Below are 11,042 nucleotides of genomic sequence, written 5' to 3'. Positions count from 1 at the left end.
GCTTAAAAACAAAGGGAACGTTTAGAACTTTTTACAGGAAACCTTGACTGCTAAAAAGGTTTGTGGATGGTAGTTAACTATAAACAGAGGATTATAAAATGATTGCCAACCTAAAAAAAGGCACACCTTTGTTTATAAAAACACTTTTCCCTTTTCCAACTTGAGAAATCTGATGTAGAACTTAATAAAATGGCATAAATTCATAGTAGATACAGGTGGAAGCACTGTGTTGATTGTGCTAATATGCAGAGCAAGTTGGCTTTTAACTGGGTTTTAGATGATACTAAAAATGTTATTGTCCCCTCACTAGAGTGTGATGTCATTTTGTGACTTTCCCCATCTATATGAGATGTCATCCCAAATCACAGTTTCACAACAAATTGGTAGGATAAAAACCAATGTGAATATACAAATGTAGTCATTCATTTACATCAATTTCTTGATAGAGCCTTAGAGGCACCTTCAATTCAGCAATGACAAGACTATTTCTCGTGAATCATTCACATGAGCTCTAACTGGGAGCATACAAGAATACCCCCCAAAAATTTTAACATAGCATGAAATGGCTCTGAACTATATATAGTATCAGAACATGTTACAGATACAAAAACCATATGATATGTAGGGAATTTTCTGCTTGAGCTCTCCTTTAACATAAAGGGTAAAGACAGAGGACGGCTTGAGGAAATAATCTCCCGTCAAGATAATAGGATTAGGGACAAAGCACTATATTACTTCTTGCTATCATTTGTCACTTTTGTGATTGATTCAAAAGTGAAACAATCAGAACAGGTAATGAAGGCTGGTTTTGGTTACGATTTGAGCAGTGAGATGAACACAGAAGCCAGGCACAGAGCCAGCTTCTGTGCCACTGCTTGTGGACTCACATCATCGTATCCATAAATATAAAACACAGCAGAGGACCATCAGTGCTCCATGTGAGGAATAAAATGTCTTATGCTGCCCTGCTGGTGGTGGAGCTGGGGGTGTCAGAAACAGGGCAGATGGAGCGGGTCAGAGGAGTATATTGGGTAGCCCAGGGGAGGGTCTGCAGCCTGCACCGTGAGGTTCCGCAGCAAAACTGGGTGGGCCTGAATGCTGTAGCGTTCCTCATCATCGTTGGTGGCATACAGCAGCTCCCAGGACAGGTTGGCCCACTGACCCCTAACACCTTCTCCATTGAGACGGCCCACCTGCACCAACATCTCCTGTAGTGTCAGCACACGACCTGTATAGGTGCCCTGGGGACGAGAGGCAGTATGTATTAAACAGCATAATCACAACTGCAGTGTTTTGTCAAATTCTCAAGGGTACTACAGGTTTTGCTATCGCTTTCACATCATTAGGATTATGTACAATACTTGCAAAACAACCTGTCAGCAATAGCAATGAAAAACGCGCACACGCACACACACGAAACCGCTTGTCCCATACAGGGTGGCGGGGAGCCGGAGCCTAACCCGGCAACACAGGGCGTAAGGGTGGAGGGGGAGGGGACACACCCAGAATGGGGCGCCAGGTCGTCGCAAGGCACCCCAAGCGGGACTCGAACCCCAGACCCACCAGAGAGCAGGACCCGGCCAAACCCGCTGCACCACCGCGCCCCCTACTTTGCAACGAAACATAAAGAGACACTAATATTCTTGTAATGAGTCACCACCTTGTATTTTGGGCCAACCAGAGAGATTCACAATAAAAACTGCACTTGTTATAAAAAAAATATTTAATGATCATGGCTTTTTAGCTGGTTTAAGAATCGCAGGGAATTTACAGATAACCACCATGAACCTTGTTCAATAGAAGTACTACAGTAACATTACCTCCAGTAAGGATAAAGCAAAGTATGGCCATTCAGATCTCCAACCCAAAGATGATGGTAACAATACACACGTGAAAGGTACACTTGGCAGCAGTTACCAAGCAAATTGAAAACAAATCGTAGTACAAACAGTCCGCGGCATGCGCCCTGTCACCCAGAGCTGCCTGCAGCATGGTTACCATGGTGAGGTCGTGGCCCAGGGAGAAGAGGAAGGGCTTCTCCTGCAGCACGGCCTCCTGCCAGCCTCTCTCAGACACCAGGCCGATGTACCATTCACGCTCGTACTCCTCTAGGGTGCTCAGCAGCTCCTCATTCCTCTCCACCGTACCCAGGCTGGCTTGGTCAAAAAGCAGTTTAAAAGTATACCTGTACACAAAGGGGGTGAGAGGTGGGGTTAATTTCACTTGCTGTCTTGGTGACAGATCCTTACTTTCCAGCATTATCTTGCAGTTTTGTTTCATATAAAACAAGTATGACAACAAATGCAAAGCTCTGTCAGATGATAACATGATGTTCCAGGAGAAACACTGATTCCATGCCATCGTGGTTGAAGAACCCTGGCTGTACCTGAATGCCTTGAGTGTGAGCTGGTAGAGCTCGGCATTCCCAGTGAGCCAGTCCAAGCCCTTGGTCCAGGGCACGTCCCCACAATAGACCCTGTACACGTAGCTAGGGCTGGTTGTGGTAGTGTCGGCACCTAGAGACACCACACAGCTCAGGGCCACCTGGGCATGAAGCTCTCGCAGAGCCTCGTCCCTCCTCAACGCCTCGGCCACTTCCTCGGGCGACTCCCCTGGCCCGGCCAACTCCAGCCGACCCAACACAAAGTGGAACCATTCCTCTGGGAAGACCAGCCGCTGCTGTTGGGAGTGTAAAGGGGGCGCAGGGCCGCTCCGCCAGCTGGAAGGCAAGTCCAGTAGCTCCGAGTAAGGGGAGCCCAGCTTCACCTGGGGCGGGGGCGAGCCAGCGAGGGCCGACCCTTGAGACTCTCGACCCTTGTCCACAGCTGGAAGCCCCAGTCCGAGCCCCAGTCCGAGGGGCTGGAGAGGCCGGAGAGCAGAGAGGGGAACATCGCCAAAAAGGCTGTGTATCTCCACAGAGCCAGGCAACGAAGGGCCTGACTGCAACGCCTGGGTCTGCAGGACCCCTGTGTTCACCAGTGCGGTCGTCCGCTTGGCAGGCTGCGGGCCAAAAAGGTCATCCTCGTCTGACCAGTCTCCCAAGGAGTTCACGCTGGAGCTCTCCCGCCGTAACTTCGGAGAGGAGGTCTTTGAGATGCTCTGAGGCCTGGAGGCCTGTGCCTTCCCACTGCGGCAGACGCAGTGCTGCAGGAGGACCCACACCAGCACCTTGAGGAAGTCCTCCTTCAGCTGCCACAGGTTGTCGTGCGAATCGATGATGCCCGTCAGGACATTGCGGGCGTCAGAGTAGACGCACACGGGGAGCGCAGTGCATGGGGTCAACAAGTTGCCCCAGTGCGTGTTCAGGCATGTTGGCAGCCCCAGCCCATCGGGGGCCTCAAAGGCGGCCTCAAACACCTCATCCACCCGCCGCGCCTCCACCGTGTGGCATGAGGTCTCTTGTAGCTCCAGGCCCTGGAACACAGGTGGACACCTGCATCAGAGCAGCAGCCAGAGAACAGGTGTATATAACATTTAAACAGAAAGAGGCAGGTCCATACTGGCTCCAACTCAAAACTGACATCAACAACATCTTCGTGCTTCGAGATTTTTACCGTACATGTTCATCAAACATTGCAGAAATTCTTAAAGAACCAGTACCTTGATGCTGACACAACAGTAGCCGAAGCCTCTCTCAAGAACCATAATCCATACAACCCGATCCTGGAACCGGCCAAGGAAGTGTGACCCAGGGGCCGGGGAACCTGGAGGGGGGTACACGAGAAGCATCTCAGTGCAGAGAAAGAGGTAGTACAGTTTAAACACCAGCTGTCTGAAAAGATAAGATCAGAGAGCAACATGGCCTGTGATTCACACTCCCCTTCTGTTGTGTAAGAAATGGATCTGTTGCTGAGCTCTGTAGGTTACTCAGAGGCCAACTGAGCTTTTTTGCCACATGAGAAGGGTGTTGAACAAGCGAGGGTCTTGACAGCTCAACAGCTACTCTTCTGCCAGCCTCTTTGAAAGTGGGGTGCAGACTGCAAAGTGGGGTGGTTGTTCCTGTAAGTTTCACAAGCTCTTCTGTGGCCCAGGGCTGATGTCAGATCCCATCCCAGAATTAGTTGGGGTTGGCAGTAACCTCCTGATGGAATCTGACATGCTGTGTGCTCTGCTTTTTCTCGCTCTTCTTCAATGAAGTCTCATAGTCACAATCAGAAGGGAAAACTTGGCCCATCAACATAACTCTTCTTTCACAGTCAAGTCCTCTCATTTGCAAGGAAAATTTTCAAATCAATGATTTCAAAACAGAATTTTGGTCTATGTGATGAAAAAAAATCATCACCACCTGAATAATGAAGCTGTATTATATACCAAATCAGACCTAAGCACAGCTACATATACCTAAGGCTATTACTGGGTAACAATGAGGAAATGCGCATATGTAATAAACCCAGATCCAAGACATTAAATCTGGGTCACTTCATGAGCAGCTGTCATCCGTAATGCACTCCTCCTCCCAGCATGCGCCCTGACCTCACAAACACCCTGCGCTGGTTTAAAAGTTCAGCGCACTGCTGGAATCGCACCCCGACATACACACCGCTCAAACCTGAAACACAAACGCCCTAGATACTGAGCTGCAGGGTAGCGTTCGCAGCACTGATACCAGTTTAATAGGATCTCTCATGAGGAACCGTGGCATGGAAAAGAGGGGAGGAAAAAAGAAAAAAAAAAAAAACCCACAGTGTTGAGAAACCAGCTAGAAATGCCTGGGTCTCACTACAGTTGGCTCAGTGGGAACCACGGTCTGATGGGTTGAAATGAAAAGTTGAACTCCACGCAGGCTGACTTTCTTTTCATTTTCTGACTGATTTGAAATTAATTATGCAGCATAGAAATTTTACCGCAAAAGAGACTGAACACAGGCTGGAGTGGTGATGGATCGGGTCATACTGATGCCTCACAGGTCCTGGGCTGTGGGTTCAGGCTTGGGTTGTGGCTCAGTCCGTGTGGAGTTGCTAATTCTTATCGCATGTGTTTCCTCTGGGTGCTCTACTTCCCTTCGACAGTCCGAAGACATGTTTCTGGTGAACTAGTGACTTTAAATTGCCTGTTGTGTGTGTGGGTGTGAGTTTGACTGCCCTGCGATGGACTGGTGCTCCATCCAGGGTATACCGTGCCTCACTCCGTAGGCTTCTGTGATAGGCTCTGGACCATCAAAACCCTGCACTGGACAAGTGATTACCGATCAGAATGAATGAGACACTAAGCATGCACTGTAAGAGATGTATTTTTCAAAAACGATACATGTCACCTGTCAAAACAGCTGTCGGTCTGGAGATTTTCTTCTGCTGGTCTCAACTCACTGACTTGGTCAAACCTACTTAACTCTCTTTCTGATCAGTCAGCGGTACAAGGAGAGCTGGGTAACCCAAACCATCGCAGCACTCCAGCATTACACCTTACATCCTGACACAGAGCAAAATCTAACGCACTTCCTTCCCAGTGCCCCTCCAGTGTGTAACGCAGGTGTGTTCTGCAGTGAGGAATGGGTTACTGACCCAGCGCGCCCCCAACAAAGGCAGTCCGTAGGGCACCGGCCAGGCTCCCGCTCATCTGCTGGTAGTAGACGGTGTCAGGGCAGGAGCATGCGGTGCCTACAGGCCCTGGCCAGCTGCGCAGGGGCCGGGGGAAGCCCACCAGGAAGACAGGTAGGGTGAAGAGTGGCAAGAGAGGGGCGGAGAGCAGGGCTGACAGCGTCAACACGCACAGCAGCAGCGGCCACAGCAGCCCGTTGAGGGCCAGCAACGTCCCCGCCGACTGCCGCCGCTGCTTTTTCTCTGTCCAAGAGGTGACCAACACCGTCAGGGCAAACTTTATCTTGGAGGCCAGCTGCAGTAGCCGATCACTGGCCAGGCTCACCTGGGGGTCAAGAGGAAGGGCAGCTGAGGTGCCTCGTGTTCAGGCGTCTTGATGTGTTGTAGGAATGCAGAATGTCTTACCAGAATGAGCTGGACCCCCGTTCCCAGGCTGTCCCACCAGGGCAGAGTGGAGCCCCTGGCTGCAAGACGCACGATGGAGACCACAGTCACCTGGAAGAGTAGGTCTTCTGTGCTCTGCCACACCTGGAGGGAGCAGAAGAACCAGTCAGAAGTCCTACGGATTCATTTACATCCCTTCCCGATCTCCTCGTCACCCAGTGTCACCCGCCCTAGTACATGAGCCATTTGGAAACTGAACCCAACACTTTCTGCAGCGTTAACTAGTGTGGCCGTGAGCCTCCGGAGGCTGACCTCAGCCTGCCCTCACATGTTGGTTCGTCAGCGAAAGGGAGTAGAGGGCTGACTCACTGCTCTGAACGCTCGTGTGAAGCCCACGCTGAGGGAAACCGTGTGCAGAGCCTGCAGGGAGCCATCCGTCGCGAGGAAAGCGATCGTAACGAACGGCGACACTGCATCGGGAGTTGAAACACAGGGCGAGAGGGGATGGACACACTTTTAGCGCAAAGGAAAACACTGTTCTCACAACAGTCACTACTGGCCAAAATGGAAACTACAAGATGAAAATCAAGATCATCAACGGAAATGACTTGTTTGCGTCTCACCGAGGTTGACCAGCACTCTCCTGACCGCTCCCGCCGCTCGAAGAGCCCTGCTTCGCTCCTTAAACTGCCGAACATTGGCTATCTCCTTGGGGTACAATGGGTTGTGGAGGACTCCTCCCAAAAGGTATACACCCTGGACCTCTTGGAGAGCCCAGCTGAGGGAAAAAAGGACTATTGTGATCCAGCCGATGACAACCTGGGGTTCGACACGCCAGTTCTGGGACAGAGTCAGGAAGTGGTGAAGGAGCCCGGCCTCTGTCAAAGCCCCCACCAGCAGGCTTTGATAAAGCAGCAGCTCCTTCCAGCCCAGCCACCAGCCCAGCGTATGGGCGGTCTTCGCCCCCGCTGTAGACCCACAGGTCCTGAGCAATGCGCCAGCCTGTCCAAGGTCCAGACTGAGCAAGAAGCCCATGGCTGCAGCGAAGAGCACCACACCGAGGGTCGATGGGATGAAGAAGGTGCACACGGCCACACAAGCTGAGATCAGGAACATTACCAGCAGCCTGTGGCGTGGGAAGCACACGGTCAGGAAGGAGACTAAAGACATGGTAGATGTTAACTCTGGAAAAAAAGAGTAGGTTTAACTGAGGACTAACAGGTGGCTAAAGTAGGAGTGGCAGTGCCCGGTCACCTGAGGTCAGTGGACATCGGAGACCCGCCCAGGCCAAACACAAGGACCTGCTCCATGGCCCAGAGCAGGAGGGCGTCCAGGGGTGACAGCATGCCCAGCGCCCACAGCAGGGGCAGGAAGAGGAACGCCACGTGCAGAACCTGACTGGCCAACAGCAGTGCCGGAACCGGGCCCGCTAACCTGCGGGAACCAGCAAAAAAACAAGAGCGTAAGCAGATGGGCAGCGGCTCTCATTTACACACTCAAAGGTGACATCGAGCCGCCAGTCTCTCGCGCTGCGCTTTACCTCTGAGCGATGTCCACGGCGATGAAGATAAATATGTAGAGGGGGCGGGTCAGGGGTATGATCTCGTACGTGTCCTGCGCCTGGAAAGTGGCCGTCTCAGTGGCCGTGTTGACGACGAGCGAGTACTCTCCAATGCAGAGCACCAGCCAGCCCAGCACAAAGACCACAGCGGCCACCGCCGGGCTGCCGTAGAGGGCGACGAGCCTCCCTAGGAGCAGGTACCACGTGCCCAGGCCGCACGTGGCCCCGGCGAGCACCACATGCAGCACCGCGTTCGGCAGAAACTTCTTGCCCGGAACGAGGAACCGGATGGCGTCCGGGCCAGCGCAGCTGGAAAACTCCGCTTCCTCCTCGTCAGCCAGGACGTTGGGGGTTCGCAGGCGCTCCACCCTGCCGGTCCGCTGCACGGCGTACGAAGATAGGCCCTGCAGCAGCGCCGCCGCTCCCAGCATAACGGCCCCCGAAAGCGTGGCCGCCTGGTGCTCCTCCAGCACCCGCAGCTGGTGCAGCAGCGTGCCCACCCCACCCAGCACCCACGGCGTCAGGAAGAGGATGATCTGGTTGACGTAGATGTAGGGCGGGGCGCAGTAGCCCAGCTTGAAGCGGGGTCCCCCCAGCACCGTCTGAGGGAAGCGCTTCCAGAAGAACTCCTGCTTGTACTCATTGAGCAGAGGGACATCGGGCCCCATCCTGATCAGTCCCGGGGGCCCCCGGTCATCCCTGCCAGGTGGCGGCGGCGCGCCGAAGCGACATCATCTGCGAGCACAAGTATCAGACACGGGGGGCAAACGTCTCGAGCGTGCAGCACTCGGCGGACGACAACTTTGGACAATCTACAACGGCACGTGGAGACCGAACGGAGGGAACCATGTCAACTGCCCGAGTAAAGGGACGCCGAAGCGTCAAGGAAAACGCGCCATCGACGCGAAGCGACGCGGGGCGAACACACCTGGCAGGTAAGTAGTGTGTGAAGGGCCCTGAAGAAGAACTGTGTTTGGACCTCTGTGTATTATTATTGTGTATTCGCCTGTACGTGTGATGTGTAGTACATGATGATGTCATTAGCGCGTGTCTCCTATTACCTGTTTCAGTACACACTATGTTGTATGTTACGTATTAGTGCACGTGACTGCCGACGTGTGTATGTGTGTGTGTGTCCTCCGTGTATTCGTACAAGTCTTTCACAACGTGTGTGTGTGTCGAGCGCTCCGTTCGTTACGCCGAAGCCCGTTCGTCTCTATGGCGGACCGTCGTCAACGAAGCAGCGCGCGCGCGCCGCGTCCCGCGTCCCGCCACACCGATCGCTCTCACGTCTCCTCTCTGGCGTCACAGCCAAGAGCAAGGAGTCTCGCGCAGTACTTCTTCGCGAGCGGTTTTCCAACTTTCACGTCACGCGTGAGCGGGAAACTCACACGATGTGTCTAAACCACACGAATATATACTGCGAGTACCTACGCAGCATCGCTGTATTAATATCACAACAAGTTAGTAACTGTTTTAAAAAAAAATTAAATCCAGCTCTTTCTTCGGTACGTAAAAGCACCTAAATCTTGGATAAAGGACACACATCACACGCTACAGCTGTACGTGTCCTTCACATAGTTGACCATCAAACTGCCTGCTGCACTGCTGCAGTCCCCAAACTTACATACGGAACAAAAATTAAACGTACGCGGCAGTTTTGCACGGGCCGGGATGTGTTTATTTTCCTCGACCGCAGTTTCTACCTGTCGCCTTATACGACGAAAGAGGGTTTTACTTACGCCGATTTCCAGCCACCGGCCCGCAGCCGCGGTGGCTCCACTTTTCCGCCGTTTTTTCAGGGTCGCTCTTTATCGACGTTCCCTGGGCCGCCGCTGACGTGCGCGTGCACCCCACAGTCGGGGACGCGCCGGCCGCGGAGCGAACGAATCGGCGGAAGGAAAGGGAGAGCGCGAGGGCGCGCGCGCGCGCGCTGCACTGGGATACATTTAATGTTTTAAATACAGAGTCGCGGAGATATGTCAGTGATGCTGTTCGTCAAAGTCTGCGCAGAAACGGTTCTGTCTGCATATTAATGATATTTTTTGCAGTTTTAAAGTTTGGGCTTTGTGGAGAATCTATATACCAGTATCAATCATGTCGAAAAATTGATACGCGGACGTATCCTAATGTTCAAGAAGTGCAGTTGAATGTGTATTCCTGTACAAATCCCTTGAGTATTAGTGCTAATATTTTTTATTCTTCAGTACTTGACTTGTTATTTATAACTGCTGTTACTTTCCGCTGCACAGCTCATTAATTCCTCCTAAAAACCTTTATAAGTACATGAAGCGTACATGAATAAGGACATCTGGAATTAAAAATCCAGAATTAGAAAAATAAACAACTGATTTAAAGGCATGTTGAAGATTGGGGGTATAATAAATGCTTTTGTGAATTTGACTCAGTTCCTGTTATCATTCACACTGACTTTTGACCTTGACACTTGAGCGGGACCACAGGACAGGAGGAGGTGGAAACCGTAGACTAACATCACCACCTACTCCTTTTAAGCACTACTTACCTTGGCTCCAGCAAAGTACCGAGGTGCTGTTCACCCTCCTTTGTCCTTTAACTAGGGGTCACACGTCCGTCTCCGTTTCAATAATCAACGTAAGTGTCATTCCAATGCTGATCCCCAGTGACGACCGAAGGAAGAGGAGGTGGCTCTGCGTTTCGCCGCGCACCTCAGCACTCCTGGCCTGCTCCCATCCAGCATCGCTAATGGACCTTCGCACAACAGGAGTCCAATTTGGAGCGGTGCTGAGGTTGGAAACGCAAGTGCAATTACCATGCCGTCCGCTGGTGAAGGGGCCCTTGTGGTGATTGCTGTTTACGAATTTCCACGTCTCCCCTGGCGCAACTCCCCTGGAAGTGGCCCCTCCTTTCAATACCAAGCTGACGTACAGTATTATCGCAATATAAAGCTGTAAAGACAGATGGGGGCACCTGTGATCGCCGATGCTCCCCGTTTACGTCCTCCGAGCAACCGGAGTGGACGAGGACCGGGGTGCGGCTGTGTGAGAACAGGGAATGAGGCCAGGACCCCGGGGAAGCCCTCAGGTGTTTCTCCACACGCACTCAGCTCCTCGTTCAGAGGGCATCGTCGACCACATGCTTGCGCCAGCAGGACTGTCGGTGAACAGAGCGTGCATTTATCTTTTTTATTTATACGTTATGAAGTGTCGACCAAAGGTCCGCTTTCTCCCTGAAACTGTCTGATGTACACGGAATGTGATATATGGAACGAATTGTTTGTGAAAAAGTGTCTTTTCCAATTTGCCCAAGACGTCCGCTTCAATCTGTTGTCGGAACATCGCTACATATATTATTTCTCTTAACCCCTCTGACCGTTCATCTGCTAACACCCACTCACCCAGCATGCAAACACACCTGCACTAGAAACCAAGCAGAGGAACACTTTTTCATCCCAAACTCTACACCCCTCCAACATCTGATGCTGTCGGGTTCACAGCCGGAAGTGAGAATAGCCTTGCTGACCCCTCCTGGGTTGCTGGCGGGTCCATCCCAGTACCCGGCTCCTCCTGCCTGCCGTTTGC

The 11,042-nt window shown here is 52.1% G+C and overlaps 1 protein-coding gene across 2 annotated transcripts; it reads right to left on the bottom strand.

Annotated features, from left to right (window-relative positions):
• Positions 1 to 301: 301 nt before the first annotated feature.
• pcnx4 (pecanex 4) lies at positions 302 to 9,295 on the bottom strand. Of its 2 annotated transcripts, XM_029258684.1 has the most exons (11): positions 9,225 to 9,295; positions 7,462 to 8,217; positions 7,176 to 7,355; positions 6,545 to 7,047; positions 6,291 to 6,391; positions 5,943 to 6,065; positions 5,502 to 5,862; positions 3,601 to 3,704; positions 2,387 to 3,414; positions 1,999 to 2,185; positions 302 to 1,241 (listed from the first exon to the last, which is right to left on the bottom strand). In XM_029258684.1, exons 2-11 carry the CDS (start codon positions 8,148 to 8,150, stop codon positions 990 to 992), a joined length of 3,528 nt encoding a protein of 1,175 aa, XP_029114517.1. In that variant the 5' UTR covers positions 8,151 to 8,217; positions 9,225 to 9,295; the 3' UTR covers positions 302 to 989. The 2 variants fall into 2 exon arrangements, with proteins under 2 accessions (XP_029114517.1, XP_018583083.2); XM_018727567.2 differs by lacking the exon at positions 9,225 to 9,295 and having other exon boundaries at positions 7,462 to 8,606.
• Positions 9,296 to 11,042: the final 1,747 nt, after the last annotated feature.

This window comes from Scleropages formosus, chromosome 15, assembly GCF_900964775.1.
Source record: "Scleropages formosus chromosome 15, fSclFor1.1, whole genome shotgun sequence".
Classification (NCBI taxonomy): Eukaryota; Metazoa; Chordata; class Actinopteri; order Osteoglossiformes; family Osteoglossidae; genus Scleropages; species Scleropages formosus.
This window is presented reverse-complemented; position numbering and strand designations above follow the sequence as displayed.

What these genes read in the sequence shown, in the direction of transcription:
- pcnx4 (XM_029258684.1), bottom strand. Translation starts at nt 8,150, where the DNA reads ATGGGGCCCGATGTCCCTCTGCTCAATGAGTACAAGCAGGAGTTCTTC. An exon ending in CTTTGTTGGGGGCGCGCTGG is followed by an intron (nt 3,705 to 5,501) that starts GTCAGTAACCCA and finishes ACCCCCCTCCAG; the next exon opens with GTTCCCCGGCCCCTGGGTCA. An exon ending in TGGGCCACGACCTCACCATG is followed by an intron (nt 1,242 to 1,998) that starts GTAACCATGCTG and finishes TCTCGTCCCCAG; the next exon opens with GGCACCTATACAGGTCGTGT.